The sequence below is a fragment of the Mchenga conophoros genome, linkage group LG14 (genome assembly GCF_057382185.1).
Source record: "Mchenga conophoros isolate Kocher_MC1m ecotype Shallow Benthic linkage group LG14, M_conophoros_male_GT1.1, whole genome shotgun sequence".
In the NCBI taxonomy this organism is placed as follows: Eukaryota; Metazoa; Chordata; class Actinopteri; order Cichliformes; family Cichlidae; genus Mchenga; species Mchenga conophoros.
The window spans coordinates 14,328,744-14,347,499 of NC_140539.1; the positions used below are offsets into that span (position 1 = coordinate 14,328,744).

An 18,756-nucleotide genomic window follows, 5' to 3' on the forward strand; every position below is an offset into this window, starting at 1 on the left:
CTAACTGTAATATTGGCTGTGAAAAAGCTAATGTATTCCCCACAGTCTGACAAAGTCCCTCCCACCCCACTACAGCTCTAGAGCAAATCTGTGGTTTCACAAAAGGCAAATTTAAACTTTCCAACACTTAAAGTGGACTTTTTCATTTTCAAAATATGCCAGTTCACATCAGTCACATCCACCTTTATAGAAGCCTTTGGTAAAGTAGATACAGAGTTAGTGGTTAGAATTAGAGCTGTATGCTGCATGAAAAGAAATAGAGAAAGTGGGAGTAGTGCTTTGGATTTAATGCTAAAAATTTAATATTGAAGGAGAATGTCAGTTCCCCATTACTCCTGCTTTCAATCTCTACCTCAATTTAGCAAGGGGACCTGAAGGAGTGTGGATGAAAACAGCCCTTAGATGTGACACATGAGTTGAGAGACAGCGTGGGCGGGAATAGTTTTTGGTGAGGACGGGTTCATGGGTGTTTTGACATGAAAAACTGAAAAATTTAAAATATGTCAGTGCACTAATGAAAAAAGGTGTAATTTTATAAATATGTTCACTAATTCTAATACTGTTTCTGTTTTGTATTAAAATTACAAATTTACAGTTCTAGGAACTTCACTAGATGTCCCTAGAACTGTAAGAGATAAGAGAAAGTGAAGTGTTATGAAGTGTTGCATTTAGAGTTTGCAGCTAAAGAATGTGACGTGCAACGTCAGCAGCACTCATTCTTGCGACTGTGGTGTTGTGATGGATGGTTTAATGTACAAATGGACAGCTTGTAGCCATGGTTACCCTAAGCATCCATTAAGACTGCTGAAGGCAGTACGTGTTAATATTTTGAATTTTGAGTACACACTCAAATTAGATTCTCACAGAAAAATCTCTCTAAGTGAGAACAGCCACAGCATCCAGACAGTCAACTCAGCTGGTGATAAAAAGATTGATGCAAAAATTCTTCTTGTGGTTTCACATTTAGAGACTGATCTGTTTTGTGTTTCTTAGAATTAATGTTGCCTAAACGGCAAAATGTATACATGTATTATTCTTTTACTTTTTCTTTTGAATGCACTTTGTGTGGGAATCAATAAAGGGGTAGAAAACTTTTTTTTTTCTTTTTCTTTTTAATTATTTTATTCAAATTGTGCTTTTTATGTACTTCTTTCTGTGTTTTATATATATATATATATATATATATATCTATATCTTAGGGGTGCAACAATACTCGTATCGATATTGAACCGTTTGATACAGTGCTTTCGGTTCAGTACGCATTTGTATCGCACAATACAAGATTTTTTATACATTTTATCAACTTTTCTTCTGACGATGCTGTCTGTGTTGAGCGCTCAGTGGATCTGTGTTCGACTACTTCGCATAGGCTGCACTGTCGAGCGCAGATCTACTGAGCGCAGCGCAAGCTAGCAAGACAGAAGTTAAGCTCGTTGCAACATGGCAACTGCCTCAACGCTACCCGAAAGTGAACCTCCCCCACCCTCATTCAGATCTGGCGTTTGGAACTATCTTGGTTTTCATGTGAAGCATGACCCTGATGGTAAGCCCGTCATGGACAAAAGTAAAACAGTATGGTATGTCGGATGTGCCATGCAATACTCAATTGGTGGGGAACTAGTGCGTTAGCGCAGTTAGCTTGTTAACGTGTTGACACCGTCCAGCCCCACGCACGGGGCGATCCGCGGTAACTTGTTAACGGAGATTTGCCGCGTTATGGCGTTAATGTCATTTTAACGAGATTAACGCTGACAGCAGTGGGAACACAACGAATATGACTGCACATTTACGCTGACATCATCCTAGTGCAAAGACAAGTGGAAGCAGACAAAAACAACAAGCAAGCATGCTACAAACTTTACCCGAGTCATTTAGGCAACCGTTAGCACAAGATTCTCCTCATGGGGACCTGATATGTTTAATATGCTGCTGAGAATATAGCCCAGAAGAAGCGTATAGTATAGCTTTTATTTTGGAAAGAGCCATTTCTCTGTAATAAACTCTCTTTTCCATTTATTTTTTTATTACTTTGTTGTTTCAGCAACATTAAATTTAAAAACTGTACTTTTGAGTTAAAATATATATTTATAATTTTAATAAATGACAAATTAAAAAGGCATAAACATTTTTTTCGTATCGAAAAAATGTCGAACCGTGACACCACAGTATCGAACCGAACCGTGAATTTTGTGTATCGTTGCAATAATATATATATTTATTATCATTATTAACAACAACAATAATAAATTATTTTATTTTATTTTTTGTACTTTTATTCTGTCCTGTTTTAAAACACATTAAGAATAAAGTTGGCTTGTCTTGGCAATAATTGGATGGTGCATGGGTGGTAGGAGGGGGGTTTGGCAAACAGAAAAGACTCAGAAACTCATTTAAAGAGTGTAAGAAGTTTTTTTTTTAATTTTTGAAATATAACTCATTGTAAAATGTAAAGTTAAAGAAAACCTAAGTTACTATACTCACCCTAAAAGTTAAAAAAAAAAAAGTACAAATATTTAAAATAATTTTCACCATTGATTAGGCTTAGGTGCAACTTGGTTTTGAATTCGATTATGAAATGTTCAATTAATTTTGAAACAGTGAACAATAATCGCCCCTCTCCATTATTTTTTGAAAACTCACCATCCTTCCTGAAATCTTTATGTGGCTTTGCAATATTCATTAGTACACTAAAGTACTCTAAGAGCACAAAAACAAATCATTAGTTTATGCACTTTTCAGTGTGCAAATAAATACACAATAAAACTGAAAAACAGGTTCTGATTTAGATTGTGGATTGCTGAATCATCCCAGACAAACTCAATCTTTTATTGGGCATCTGAGGTTATTTAATCAGGGATGCTCAAGGCAGGGCGGTGGATCCTTCCATTTTAAAGTCAAGGTTTTCTGAAAAGATCAAAAGGATGCCCTTAGGTATCTACTGTCTTCCAAATGAGGCTTCAACTTTACAGCCGCATTTTGCTACCATGCTTGAAAAATAAATTACAGAGAATAGAGCAGCATTCTTGGCATAACTGTAGTTTTTATGTTGGCATAATGTTGGAACAAGTGTAGTTTTACTAATTCTATATGTGCAGTGCCACTAGTTACAGTCAGGGCCATATGTTCACTGCCTGTCTTGCATCTTTGTGTATGTACTGTATAGTATACAGTGAATGCGGGAACATGCTTTTTTTTCTTCATTTCTCAGTCCATTATTTGTGTATTCGTGTGTGTATCTGTGTGAGTGTGAGTGTGTGTGTGTGTGTGTGTGTGTGTGTGTGTGTGTGCCTGTGTTCTGGCAATGGCTTTTTTTCCAAGACAGAATTTCTAGCTGGATATAGAAAAGCAATCTCTCAGTTAAGTGATTTGTGAAAAGTGTCACATTCTCACCTGGAAGTAATTGCCTGCTGGTGTCGCTCAGTTGTGGTAATATGCTCATGAAGTGAAAGATGATAGGGTAAGGAAGGTTGGGTGTGTGTGTGTTTGTGTGTGGTTTTGATTACCAGCTTGCTAAAAAAAAAAGCCCTTTAAGATGAACGTACAGTCTGACAACCAATGCGGGGTGAGGAAGAGGCCTCTGCCTGCGTGTGATCATCTGTGAGTTCTCCAAAGATTTCTACAGAACTGGCCTAAGGTGATGAAACAATGATATCTTTTGGGACACTAAACTTCTTTGAATGACAGGGAAGCAAGAGAGACTGAAAACAGACAGCAGCAAAACTACATTTTCAATGCAGCAGTGGTACTGACCTTTACATTTTCTCTTTCGTGTCCAGTTATTTTTCTTTGCATCATTTTTCTGTGTTGGTCCGCATCTTGCTGCATTTTGTTTTGTTCTAATTACTTAGATTTCCTTATTAAAATAATTAGAAGGGTCAGAAAAAAAGGTTTCTGCTAAATATAATTAACTGATTGTATGTCTCAGGCCATACACTGCCCTGGGTAAATATGGAATACTTTGATTTGAATGAACTTGAAAGTTGGAATATTCTATGAGATCGACCGGCCTTTCTGACCATCTTTTATTTATTTCACTTCTGCTTGTTTCATTCCCATCAGTGTTCCTGCTTGCAAACATCTTTTCAGCACTTGTACATTTGTGAACACTAAGAGAAGATCAAGACATTTATTCAAAATTCAATATGTGTGAAATATATTAATGTTAAAAATTTTTTGGGGAAAAACAAGGCAAGCACTGCTCACAGAAAACAGTGGAAATATAATTTCAAAGATCAACACAAAAACGTTTGACACTGGAATTATACATACAAGAATATTTTAAGGTGTTTCATCAGGTTTCTATTTTTCAAACTATTCAGCAACATACACAATGTAAGACAGAGTGTAGAGTCACATGCCTGTATTGCCTTGTTTTCAATAGCTCCACAAAAGAACTTTAATTGAGACAACCTTAAAAAACAGGTGGTGGTGGTGGTGGAGGGGGAGGGGTGAAACTAAAATCCAGCCATGCTCTTTCATACATCAGGAAAATCATCTTTCTATGCTATATCAAATGAAGAATCTCATTACAGTATGTAAATTCGATGGCACTAAATATGTGAGAGGAAGCACATGCATATGTTTGTTAGCCAGTGCTAATGACCCCTCCACATAGCTCTCCAGTGCGATGGCCTAATGATGAAGCCAAATTCATCAGGGATACTGGGGAAAACAACTCCCCTCCTTGATTGTGACACATGGAGAGTGCACGCATGTGAAGAACTCTTGGATTCCTCTCCAGATGCAAACATGCACATGCACATGCAGATAGATGATGCATTGCTTATGAACACTTGATGTAAGACATGACATTTGATAGTCTGAATGAAATGCATATAAAACCCTAGAAAGGAAAAGGTGAAGTAGGTTTGAAGAAAAGGGAAAATGCACAGAAGATGTGCTTGCAAAGAGTACATCCTTCTCATTTATCTTAACAGTCAATGCATTTATTCTTAACAAAATGATTACGGTACAATTGTCACAATATGAGGAACCTTAATTGTTTTATATTATTTTTAAGCACTAGTCTCCATCCATGCATGAGAAAAAAATGTCAGGTTATAAAATAAAATTCTCTTAAAAGTGATCCTCAAGGCACAAAAAGCACTCTATACATCTTTTTTTGCCGTTTTCCTTGGTTGTGTGTGTGTGTGTGTGTGTGTGTGTGTGTGTGTGTGTGTGTGTGTGTGTGTGTGTGTGTGTGTGTGTGTGTGTGTGTGTGTGTGTTAATGGAAATGCTACAAATGCTTTTCAATGGCATCTGAAAACCAAACCAGTAATGTACCATAGCTTTAGTTCAGGCAGGCCACAAAGTCAAACTCGGGCACTGTCCCAGCAGACCAGCTGACCTAATTGCTAGCCTACATCAGCGGATGGCTCAGCTAATACCCTTCTACACATCCATTTGGCAGAAATGGTGCACTACTTAATCTGTTTTAGCTTGCCCACACTTGTGTCAGTTGCATTAAAAAGTCATACTACAAAATATAAAGGACCGAATTACTTTTTTTGACTTCCTAAACTATATTATGAGTTTGAGGAAGCAGAAACTATTCCTAGAACAGCTTCCACTTAGATGTTTATATAAACAAAACATATTTATAAAATGTAGTCCTAAAATATGACTATTTTGTGGATTTTTTGTTTTTTGTGCAGATTGTGCAGCAGGTCAAAGGTATCGGTTATATTTAGACATGCAGAATAGCGCCAACTAAGATAACCAGAGTTGAGAAGTTTCCCTTGTGTGATGTCACATCTTATTTTGAGTAAAATGGGAAAAAAAAAAAGAAACATTCTTCTGCAATGTTGCTTTTTCTAAAAAGATAAGTAGTTTCTGTTAAATGGTACGGCGTGCATATGGTGGCATGTATGTGTGTGTGTTTGAATAGAGATTGTAAAGTAGTGAGCAATCTTCATTTGCCTCAAAATAGAGATATTCCAAGGACATGCTTTTCTTGTGCAACTATAGTATAACCCCATAGCTTTTAGTGATTAACATGATGATATGCCTCTTTTCTCTGCCTAATTTAACTAACATCTGTTAGGGATCAAATAGCCCCCCATTTTTATTCCTGATTCTATACATATTTAGACAACCTAGTCATCTAAATATTCTTAAAGCGATGTTATTTATAAGAAAACCTCTGTTATAACAACCAATATGAACCCTCACTGCCATGGTTCTGATTCACTGGTCCTTTTGGCTCTCGGAGGAGGCGGATGCACTTTTTCTCCTCTCCTCTCCCTTATCTTCCCTGTTTAGTTCTTATGTCCCTGTCTAGTCTTGTGTTTTTTGTATTACTTTCCCTAGAACACTCTCTCACAGTCTGTTTCTAAAACCTAAAGAGAATTATGGATTTGATCAACTGGTCTCTGAATGCTATTGACACCCTTTCCTCAACGAGAAGTCTGGGCTCGGGAGAGCCCGAGTGCCCTGGAGGGACTTTCCCTGCCGCATACACGATGGACGGGTGGCAGACATGGAGGATCATGTGCCTGGCGGGACTGTCGATCGAGGACGCTGAAGAGATCTACCTATTCGGAACCATGATAACAGGGTTCTTGCTGATCGGAGCTGGCTTGGCCCTGGCTTATCAGAGAATTAAGAAAGCAGAACCGGCTGTTCAAACCCCCCCAAGGCTGCCCGCTGGGATTGAAACGATGGCACGAGGCGCGACTTCTCAGAAAGGACTCACTGAGTGCAGCATGGTTAAGAGCTTGGAGGCGCTTATGGCTGCAGTGAATACTCAGAATAAGACCTCTGAGCCAAGGGCGATTTTAGCCCAAATGTTCGATTTTAGCCCAAATGAATCAAAGCACCCCCAAAGATTTCTTGCTTTTTTTCACAATATTTGTTGTTTGTGTGACCCACTACTAAAAATATAAAAAGATTACAGTACTTGGTTGAAATGTAACATTTCAACAACAAAAGTATAGATATCCCCCCCTCCCAAAATGGTTTGTTCCAGCTCGCCTTTCCCCTCCCTACTCTGGCTCTAGCGCCGATACTGCCAGAGCAATGGTGGCTGAAACGCAGCGGAGCGGACATATTGCTGAATTTAACCTTCAGTTACTCTTTATATAGTAGGAGTCAGACCATGTTGAAAAACATTACACCCAGCTAACCTGCTGTGTTGAAAACGTGTTTTCCGACTATGTTTGCTACTCTACAGTCCGTCCTGCTCTGTAGTAAAATCAGCTACATTTGACCGTCCTGTTGCTCCCATTGAAATTTATATAACCTATTTAAAATCTAAAACTTAAAATTGTCCGCAGCCTACTGTTGTTACCGCTATCCTGTTTGAAATGGATACTAACTGTACTCCAACCCACCTCTGGCGCTGGTGCCCTACCCTCAAGCTAGTACCATGCTCTCCTGAGTTTTAAATGCACTTTAGAACAGCACACAGCAACACTACATATGAGCGGGCGTAGGGAGGTTTGAGGTCTTCACTCACCCCGTGTCATGATACGGCTGTGTGGCAGGCAGGATGAGGACCCAATCGCAAAAACTCACGGACTCAAGGGATGAACTCAAAAGGCAGCTTTATTGCTTAACAGAAGATGACAGGCGATACAAAACTAGACTGGGAAAAACTAACATAAAGCTCACCAAGGAACACAGGGAAATCCATACAGCATGAGGGAGAACGCGACACATAACTGAGGGAGACGCAGACATAAATACACAGAGGGTTAACGAGGGAAGTGGGAGCACATGGGGAACACAGGTGACACTGATAATCATAACAAGACATGGCAGGAGTGAACACAACACTGACGGGAGACGGGCAAAGTAAAACAGGAAGTACAGAGGTTCAAACAGGAGGAGAGAGAGCACGGGGAGAACACAGACATAACGGGCTGGGAAAACATAGAAATAAACACAAGGAGAGACGAGGGCTCACAGATACACAGGGGCACACAGGAGGTAATCAAATAAGGACCATCTTAACTAAATAATCCAAGGCATGACTAGGGAATGAAATACAAAACACACAAAACTGCGAATACTGGGCCCACATGGCCCGGGACCATGACACCCCGGTTCTGTTAGCCGTCAGGGCTGGGGGGCTGGGAGGAGGTGCTGGCTGTCCGACTGGGATCTGGGATGCGGGGCCTCCCTGCTACTGCAGATACGGAGGTGGTCCGCTTGCCTCCACCCCAGAGAGAAGGGTTACATCTCCTGGGTCTAGGTGTGGCTTGCCCCTCTGAGGGCGGGGGTACCTGGACCTGGGATATAGAGTATGTTTGGGGAGTGCGACTGTCTGTGCAGTGTCTATTTGTGTCTGTCTACACGTTGGGTGAGTGCCGAGTATTTGGTTGTGCATATGGAGTGGGAATGCACGTCTGTGTCCGCGTGTGCCTGTTCGTCTGTGTCTATATGTCAGGTTGGGTCTTAGACTCAACCTCTCTGGGTACATCTCAGGTCCTCTAAAGTACGGAGGCCTATCTCCCCTCACGACACTCCCTGCCGGTGGCTGATGCCCTCAGACGTTGGTGTGTTGGTGGTCCTTGTCGCCTGGGGCTGGGCGCTCATGTATGTACTGGCTCACTCCTGGTGGCCGATTGGCGGGGCCGGGCGCCTGTGGCCTGGCTGGGCTCCTTCCGGGGGGTGGGATGCCCTCAGGCCTCTGGCCTCTGGGCCTGAAGCTCGGTCCTCTCTGGCACAGCTGGCTGCCGGCAGAGCCCGCGGGCACGCCACTGCAACCCCCTCTGGCCTCTGCTCCGTAGCTGCGGGGTGACCTCTCCTTTTGGGCTCTACTCAGCTCTTCCCAGGAGGGTGGCACGGTTTCCCCCCCTTTGGTGGTCCTCCTCGAGTCCTTGTACTCTGGGGCCTCTGGATATCTGGGGCCTGGATCTCCTCCATACCTGCTTCATACCCTGGTGGACGGGGCTATGGCTACCCACACTCCCTAGCAGATCGTTACATGGAGAAACCTTTGGAATACAAGCATGCTGATCCACACAGGTATGCACACAGGTGTACACACGGGTGTTCACAGACGCGGACTACACCTTTCTTGGCTGCTGCCTCAAAGCACATTGTGCGCTGTCTATCTTGCGTGCTGCACAATATATTATTTAGTATCTACTGTTATCTACTGCTAGCTAGTTTATTGTGATGGTGCTGTTTTTTTATTATGTTGCTCTTTGTTGTTTGCTTTCTCTTCTGTTTTTTTTCTCCATACAGGTGATCCAGGTGTTTTGTTTGTTTTTTTTTTTCTTCCCCCCCCCCCCCTTTCTCACCGTCTCTTCTCCCCTTTGGTTTTCTTTCTCTCCCTCTCTTTCTTTCATTCTTTCTCCCTGTCCTATCCCTCAGTCATGTCTGTCCCGTTTGTAGCAACTGAAAATAAAATAAATTCATAATTATAATAAAGGTCAATCAAATGGACAAATATGGCAAGGCCATGATGATCCACTTGGTAAAATAAATCCGCCTGGCATCGTTCTTGGCCTTAAGACAACAATTCTGATGGCTAAAGATCCAAACGGGACAAAAAAAAAGAAAGAAAAGAAATGGATACTAACTAGCTAACTGACTGGATGCCCATTAACCTTATAACTCCTAGTGTGTGTGTGTGTGTGTGTGTATACAGAGAGACAGCCAGGTTCATAATGGATATAAGGAGGTTTTTTCAAAAAAAAAGGAGCCACGTTCAGGTAAAAGTGTAAAATCAAATGATTCGTCAATCAAGAATAATGTTGGATCAGTGTTTCAATATTTATATCTTTTATTAGATGTTCATGTGGTTTGGTTATTTTCCTTTTGGTTGAAAGTACACTGAGAGAGGACTTTTTGTTAGTGATCTTAATAGTATTTTTTCATATTAATGTAATTTTTCATCTAATTGAATACAATCTATTTGTGTATGATTGTCGGTCCGAACAGGGAGAGAGGAAAGAGGAGAATGTGAGGAGAAAGTACAAGATCAGGAAGAACCAGGTAAGAAAACAGACAGGGAACAGTGACAGGCAGAAACTGTTAAAATGACAAAGAAAAAAAAAAACTAATTTTACTCACACAATCAGGAAGTTGTGTTCTCCCTATATTAAAGCTGCTATACAGAATCTGCTAAACAAACTGGGTTGAAACATTTTTGACCCTCTTTAACAACATTCCAACATAACATTATAATTGATCGGGGAGATTAAAATTAAGTATATATTTTTATGTGGTTCAGCCACAACTCTACCAAAACCTCAGCCAGTAATAGGTAGGCCAACTTTTGGACCATACAGTTGTCTGTATGACTGCCGCAGTACGTACGTGAGGAGCTGTAAAGAGAAGCAGAGTGCTCTGTTTATATTCTAAAAATGTTTTAAGCCAGCTTGTTTCAAAGATTCTGTACAGCAGCTTTAAATGTTTTCTAAAAGCACACATACACTTACCTTATCAGTGTTTCTCAAACTTTTTACAGTGTGTACCACCTGATAAAAAATGTCAAGCTCTCCTAAGTACCACTATGAAAACATGAAACTCCTAAATCTCCATCCATCCATTCGCTTCCACTTATCCTTTTCAGGGTCGTGGGGGGTGCTGGAGCAAATCCCAGCTGTCATAGGGCGAGAGGCGGGGTACACCCTGGACATGTCGCCAGTCTGTCGCAGGGCCAACACACAGGGACAGACAACCATTCACACCTAGTGGCAATTTGGATTATCCAATTAACCTATCCCCACAAGCTGCATGTCTTTGGACGGTGGGAGGAAGCCGGAGTACCCGGAGGGAACCCACGCAGACACAGGGAGAACATGCAAACTCCACACAGAAAGACCCTGGCCTGATGGTGGAATTACGGTGGCCCCTAGAGACAAAGCACGTACAAACTCCAAAACACTTGCAAACTCCAAAACACATGCAAATTCCAAAACACTTGCAAATTCCAAAACACATGCAAACTAAAAAACACATGCAAACTCCAAAACACGTACAAACTCCAAAACACATGCAAATTCCAAAACACTTGCAAACTCAAAAACACTTGCAAACTCAAAAACACATGCAAATTCAAAAACACAACGGAAGTGCTCCAGGACGCTAGGGGCAGTGTTGAGCTTTTGTTACCTAGTAACTACACAAGCCAGGAAGTACCAATGACTGGATTTGGGGTTTGCAGCCTTAAAGGCCGCATTTTAAGGCCGATTACGTCACAGCGACAAGAGAAGGCTGTCCCAATTCAAAGGCTGCTCTACATGCGGCCCTCAAATACGTCCTTAATTTCCCTGAATTTTAAGGATGGGTCGGTGTAGCCTTCATGGCCCAACATATCCCAGACTTCATAGCGCGGTAGTGGTGTGGATAATTTTGCCGAAAAAAAACTGTGGAAGCGGAGCGGAGGAAGAGTAAACTTTCAGAAGTAAGTACTGAATATTATGTCACTTATTTATGTGCAAATATTTTTTTAATGAAGAACATTAAACCATTATTGTTGGCCATATGTTGGGAAAGTTATGTGACATTAGCGATGTCTGTACTTTCAGAATTAACTTGGTTTTAAAGCCTTTACTTTAAAAAAAATATATATAGTCGACCTTAATCTTACAGAGATGATTTTGTGGATAATTAAAGTCAGTCATATATCCACAAACACAACAAGCTGAAAGTCAGTGATGCTGTTCGGTTTGCAGTCCTGAATATCACGGCACAAGCAGGATCCACTGCACTGTTAATGTTAGCTATGTTACATTGCTGCCTCTGTTCGGTGGTGTCGAGCCAAACGGACTTTAACGTGTGTTTGAACGAGCTGACGGTTCACTCGTTAAGCTGAAAGAAAGATGCTTTAATTGCAGGAGTCACACATGTGTTCACTGTACCATCTGGGAACTCTTCTTGTTTCGTAATAACACAAACACTAAATCCTCCTTCTTTTGTGCTGTTTTGTAGCAGTGTATACACCTGAGACTTTCACCTGTCTGTCTGTCCTGCACTCTCTCTCTGTTTCTTTCTCTCTGATTGTGTAATAAAAGTATGAACATGTGTTTATAAGTCACACTTGTGTTTGAATCCTGCAGCTTATCACACATTTGATTTCCATGTGTGACAACTGCAAGTGTCCAGAGTGAGGACAGACTGAGGGACACACTGCTGCACATCATCTGTGAGGCTTTGCACCCCTGATGATCCACCAGGACAAACTCAACAGTGTGTGAGGAAGAGGAGGAGGAAGAGCCAGCAGCAGCTGACAGATGGAGAGAATAGACACTGTTCCCTGTTTGTGAAGGACTGCTAGAAAAGTTTAAAATAACTAATTGTCTGTCCTGAATCAGTCTTTGTTGTGATATTTTGATACCATGGTAGCATTTACAGGATATTGTTTTATAGTGATATTATACAGGAAAACTGTTACTCAATAAGGCCCATTTACTAGTTGTTTTTCTCTTTCTCTGTGACCCAAGAATTGATGTGTAAGACTCACAGGCTGGTACCCCAAGGTCGAAAATACCACAGAGACGAGACCACTTCCTTACTCCCATCCTCCCTTCCTTATCCTTTAGAAAAGAGCTTGTTAAAGGCCAGGTGGTTTGTTTCAGAATTCACTAATGAAAGAACTCTGTATTCTATGTCTAGGAGTGTATTTTGCTGGGATGATCATAAATTGTAGCTGAACTGATAAACTACACAAAGGATACTTCTTTGCTCAGAAGGCAGGAAGACGTTTCCTTATTTGGTCTGTACCGGTTTGAACTGAGAACCTGCTGACACACGAACCTTTTTTTCCTCTATATAAACTGTTGTATACTGAATAAACCTTTGAGTTGATTGTGGGAGAGCAACCTGAACAGTCTCTGTATCATTTTGTTCTCCTAACTGCTCCCGACGTCGTAACTAACCCAGCTGAACGGCATACCTGAGCGTTACTTTGAATAATTAGGAATCTTATAAGGAAAGGACAAAACTCTGCTTATCGGTGCTCACGCCTTGGAGGAAACCCGATCCACGGAGAAACCCGGGACAGAGATTTCTTTCAGTCTTATTAGGTAATGTTCAAATCATTTTATCATTCCAGTGTTTTCAGTGTGGGAGAAAGTACTCAGGGCCTTCAAGTTACACACTATGAAAGGCAGCAACAAGTGTAATATTCAGAAACCTAAAGTATGTATCAGCAGCAGAATGGACCTAAAAATAAATGTTTGTTTCAGTTCTATGAAGCTTTGAGTATTTTGGATTAGTAGCACTGCTGTGTTTGTTGCATCATATTGCTGTAATTGTTTATATGCTTTATATATTCTGAGGTAAGTTGATCTATAGTGTTACATCATATTCTATAAGGATGTTATGTGTTTGTATACTTTCTGCCCAGTTTGACCCATTTAGCAGAAGCCAGCCTGTTTAAGGCTCTGATATCTATTCTGTATGACTTAAAGCAGTTATGACATGGTCTGATTTTCTCACCCAATAAAGGAATATTTCATATATCAGTCTACTCTTCATTTTATCAGAAACAGTTATCATAGCTTGTACATTTTCTTTTTATAAATATATGTAAGCAATGAGCCAAATTTAGTAATGCCAACATACTGAAGGAACAACATTTGTCTCTTATATATGATACACCTATATATGCACTGTCAAAGATACTTGTCTTTGAGTGAAGATTTAAGGTGATAAGACATATAAATAACTGCAACTTGAATCTGTACTGAAGCTCAGTATTTGACACAGAGTTCATGTTCACTGCTGTAATAGCTAATAATGATTAATATAATAACTATAATATTGGCCATATTATATTTACATTACCAAAGTGATATGACTTTAGTCTCATGAACAACACCAGCTAATTCTTATTTACTAACTAATCTTGAAATAACTGTTCAGTACAGAAATGAAGCCCAAAAATCATGTTTTACTGTCCTGTGGCCTCAGCCTCAGATACTTATCAAATCACACAAAGCTCTTGTAGAAACAAACAAACAAATATGTTCTCCCTCATTTCTGTCAAACCAAGTTGTATGACACGTTTCCAGCGGTTAGTATCATGGTTGCTAGGCAACCTGGGAAGTGCAACGGAGACTAGACCGTCCCATACAGACAAACTTGCCATTTATTTTGCAAATCGAGCTCAACACTGCCCCTAGCGTCCTGGAGCACTTCCGTTGTGTTTTGGAATTTGCATGTGTTTTTGAGTTTGCAAGTGTTTTGGAGTTTGTACGTGTTTTGGAGTTTGCATGTGTTTTTTAGTTTGCAAGTGTTTTGGATTTTGCAAGTGTTTTGGAGTTTGCATGTGTTTTTTAGTTTGCAAGTGTTTTGGATTTTGCATGTGTTTTGGAATTTGCATGTGTTTTGGAGTTTGCAAGTGTTTTGGAGTTTGCAAGTGTTTTGGAGTTTGTACGTGCTTTGTCTCTAGGGGCCACCGTATGGAATTGAACTCAGGACCTTCTTGCTGTGCGGCAACAGTGCTAGCCACCGTGCCACCGTGCTGCCCAACTCATAAATCTTACAACACAAAATTAGTATTATTAAATTAGTCAAATTAGTATCTGCAGTAAAGTTTTTTCATGCATTGTATACGTTCTACCACAGGCACAGTTGCCTCCATTTTTATATATATATTTGTTAATATTTTGTAATAATTTATTTATTTATCGGAATCAGCGAGCTGTCGGCTTTCAGCCCTGATCGTGTCCGTCCCGTCGGGTGAGAAAGGCGACATCTCACTGATTCTGATCCGTCGGCGGGTCCGAGCTTTGTGTTTACGTCTTTGTGCAGAATCCGTGTTCCTGCTCTCATTTACTGTTTTAGCTGTTTGTAAGGTTTAACCTGAGATTCTGGCGTTTCGGGCAAAATCGATTCAGGATTTTAATCAATCACTATCATGTTATCCAAGCCAGAATCGATTTTAATCGATAAATCGATTATCAAAACCCACCCCTAGTCTCATTGTGACAAGTAAAGTGTATCTTGGCTGGCTGGGCAGCTCTCTGGGTGCTCAGCACCCCCAAAGCTCTGATCCTAGAATCGCCCCTGCTCTGAGCATACATTGGATTACATCAAGGAAAAGTCCACTCAGAACAACACCTCTGAGTGGAAGTTGGATTACATCTTGGAACAGCTGACTGCGGTCATGAGGTCTCAGAATCTGCTCTTTGAGCAAAAGAATGACAAGACCACGGAAATGAAGGTTAATAACATCATGGAGAAACTCGCGGCTATCCAACGGGAGATTGAGAGACCAGTGTCGGAGTGTTAAAGAACAGCTTGAAATTCTCATGAGTTGTTGCAAAAGAAAAATTACCATCATAATCTGGCTACCCCTTCGGCGCCAGCTGTGGGCTCAAGGCTGGAGCCGAATAAAAATTCCCTGATAATGACTGTGTTGAGTCTGTTCCTTCCCATTCCATGCAAGGCCACCTGGGTTGGCTGGACTCGAAAAACACATTTTTGTTTACTTCGCTTGGCAGGGCGAAGGACACTCTCTCAGCTGAACTATGGAGGCGCAGTCGAAGATTGCAGCCGTCCCAGATCAGATGTACACACTGGAACACTTTCCCATGTTGCTTGTCTGTGTTTATTGTGCTATAGTGTGTTGATATCTGAGCATTCCTGCATTATCCTTTTGTTTTACACATTTCGATGTTTTTTTCCTCGCTACCTAGCCTGACCTGTCTCCCCAATGTGATGTTTGTGTATTGTATGTACGGTCGGCAAGGTCTGTCATCTCGGTTGTGGGCAAAAGACCTGCAACTGACAATTAAAGGCCATCTCATCTGACCCAGTGTTTTGAGTTTCTTATGTTTTTGGTGACTATTATGTCTTATGTTACAGTTTAAGGTTCATTCATTAGTTTTGAGTTAATCCTATGGCTCTGAGTTTGCTTATGATTAGTTTAGTTTCTTGTCTATTAGGTTCCCATTATGTCTTTGTCCTTTGTGTCCCTCTGTGTGTGCGTGTATGTCTGTGTGTGTACTTGTCTTTTTTCCCTTTCCTATTTCCATGTTCCCCTCCTTGTGTTTCACTCCGCGTCTCCCCTGTCTGTCTCTCGCCCTCCCTTGTCCCCTCCTGCTTGCTTGTGCTCTCTCGCCCTCTCGGTTCCTTGCTCCCTCTCTGTCTCATCTTCCTTATCTGCTCCCGTGTTCCCCTCTTCGTGTCTCCTCCTGTTGTCTCCCAAGTCCGTCTCGTTTCCCCTGAATACTCTCTTCTCCCAGCTCCTGTATAATTTTGAGTGAAGTAATCTGTGTCTCTTTGCTTAGGCTGCTGCCCCCGCGACCCGGCCCCGGACAAAGCGGATGAAAATGGATGGATAATCTGTGTCTTAGTGTTTCCTGTTTTACTTTGATAGTCTCCTGTCTGGTGTGCGTCAAGTTCAGCTGTGCTTCCCCTGTCTCATTAGCTAGATCATGTTCAGCTGTGTGTTCCTGTGATTCATTTCCTTATTTGGCCTTTTGTGTATTTAAGTCTGTGTCCCCCTCTTTCTCCAACTGTGTGTTCTGTTTGTACTTTGGTTTCTGTATTAATTATTCCAGCAATAAAGCTGTGTTTTTCAAGTTCAGTTTTTCCCTTTTTTCTTAGCGCGCGCGCACGCACGCACGCACGCACGCACGCACACACACACACACACACACACACACACACACACACACACTTAAAGTTATTTCAAAGTATTGAATGTCAATGTTGTGTCCTTTGTAATGGATGTGTGTGACACTGGATGGGACAAAAGCACCCCAAATTTATACTCTTACTGCTTGGTGCCAAATATGATTATCACCCTGATTTTAGACTGAGAACTGTCCCTTTCTAGAGACAATGACTGGCTTTATACCATATGCTAGATGTATACGACTGGGTGTTTTAAATGTGTTTTTACTAAAACACAAACAAATATTCAGAGTACCATCTTCTAATCACCCATCTAAAACACAGTAGTCAAGCAATGAATTTTTTTATTCATACTAAAACTCCAGTAACAAATATATCTCCTATACATTGTCTTGCATACTGCTAATACATTCATTAAGTCAATAAATATACCAAATGAGATAGTGTGCAAAACCCGATGGAAGCAACCTATCGTAACCCACAAGGGGAGTTAAGCAGACAACCTGGCAACAGGCAAAGGCTGTGAGGCTCCTGAACTCTCTGCCCCCCTCTCACGGACAATAACCATATCCAACTTCTTAATAGCACTGAACTGGTCTGCATTGGTGCATCATATCTTTATTCTCTTTCCCCCTTCTGCCCCCCCCTCTTTCTTAAATAGATAACCATCATATCTGACATCATATCTCACAGTACAATAATATTGAATGGGTTGCATTGTTGTACTTTGTCATGTTTCTCAGGTCTTTGTCTGAATTTCTTATGAACATTACTTGTCATGTTCTCATGTTGTTGCTAAGGATTGTCTTATTGCACTGGGCCCTGTGCTTCGTACGTCGCTTACTACATCCAAGATCAAATGAAACATCCAAGATCAAATCATCGCGCTAACCGTGAGCGCGCTAATCCGGTTCCCCGAACACACCTGCTGTTGACGATTAGTACAGCTGGATGAAGTAATGTGCGATCACTGGGTGCCGTAAAAGGGGATACGCATCGATAGCAGAAACAGTGATCGGCGCAACCCGCTGATTGGTTGGCGAAAATGGTGAAGGAGCGCGCCCAGTATTTCACCGCGGCAGAGCAAGAACTCTTGATAGAGGGATTTCAGGAGCACCAGAGTGAAATCACAACGCAAGGGAACACCGCGAAGGCTGCAAAGGCAAGGAGAGAGGGCTGGCAGAAAGTTGCTGACAAAGTAAACGCGTAAGTAATGCAACATATCACATGACACCATACCATATCATAATGTAACATATCAAACCATATCACATGATATCCCTGTACACATTAGAGCCACAACCGGACCCACCAGAACATGGGAACAAGTAAAAGTGAAATACAAGAACATACTACAGAGTGGTAATATCCAACACGTATATTGCTGTCAGTCCCATGAAAAGACACCCTGAAACAATCCCTGTGTGTGTGTATAACAGCAACCAAGAAGAGGGCAGAGCAACAAAAGACAGGTGGTGGTCCTGCACCCCCTCGTCACACCCCAGCAGAGGAGCTGGCTCTAAGGTTGAATGCCACCAGACCCATTGTTGAGGGCATCCCTGGGGGCAGCTCTTCCGTAGACCAGCAGAAGCCGGGGTGCAGTAGCAGCAGCACCTACATAACTGGTGAGTGGGCCCATGATGCCATTTGCACAATGTAAAATGTGTGGTTGTTGCCGTAATGAAAATGCTATTCGAACTGTGACATACATTGGCACTGTGAGTTTCCTCTGTGTGTAGTGTTACATGACACCCCATCACTCTTACCTGTTCCCATGGAAGGGGTGACTGGAGCATGCACAGTAAGTTGGGAGATATACATATATCTGTCCCCACCCAATTGTACAGACCAATAGGCTGTACCACATCCCCTTGTAACACCATTGTGCTACCATTGCACAGGACAGTGATGCAACCCTGTCAGATGGCGGTGGTCTGGAGGAAGACCCTGTGAGTACATGCATGCATTGGCCTGAATTGCCATCCACCTGTGTACTGCCATGTGTGTCTGACTGCAGTATGATTCGCAGGCCAAGAGGCCGGCAGAGAGGCCTGCTGATACAGAGGTGGGCTGTGTTGTGACTAATTATACTGCCCATGTGACATGCATCCCCTGTTAAATGTTGTCACTACATTCGACACAGGGTGGCATCCGTCTGCTCTACAAGAGAAGTCTCCAGCAGAAAATAGAGTACACTGAGCTGAAGAAACAAA

At 41.6% G+C, this 18,756-nt stretch overlaps 1 protein-coding gene across 1 annotated transcript; it reads left to right on the forward strand.

The window, feature by feature from the left end:
• Window positions 1-6,351: 6,351 nt before the first annotated feature.
• LOC146559459 (uncharacterized) lies at window positions 6,352-15,194 on the forward strand. Its single transcript, XM_085244330.1, has 2 exons — window positions 6,352-6,771; window positions 14,979-15,194. The coding sequence occupies exons 1-2, from the start codon at window positions 6,352-6,354 to the stop codon at window positions 15,192-15,194; spliced, it is 636 nt and encodes a 211-aa protein (XP_085100456.1).
• Window positions 15,195-18,756: the final 3,562 nt, after the last annotated feature.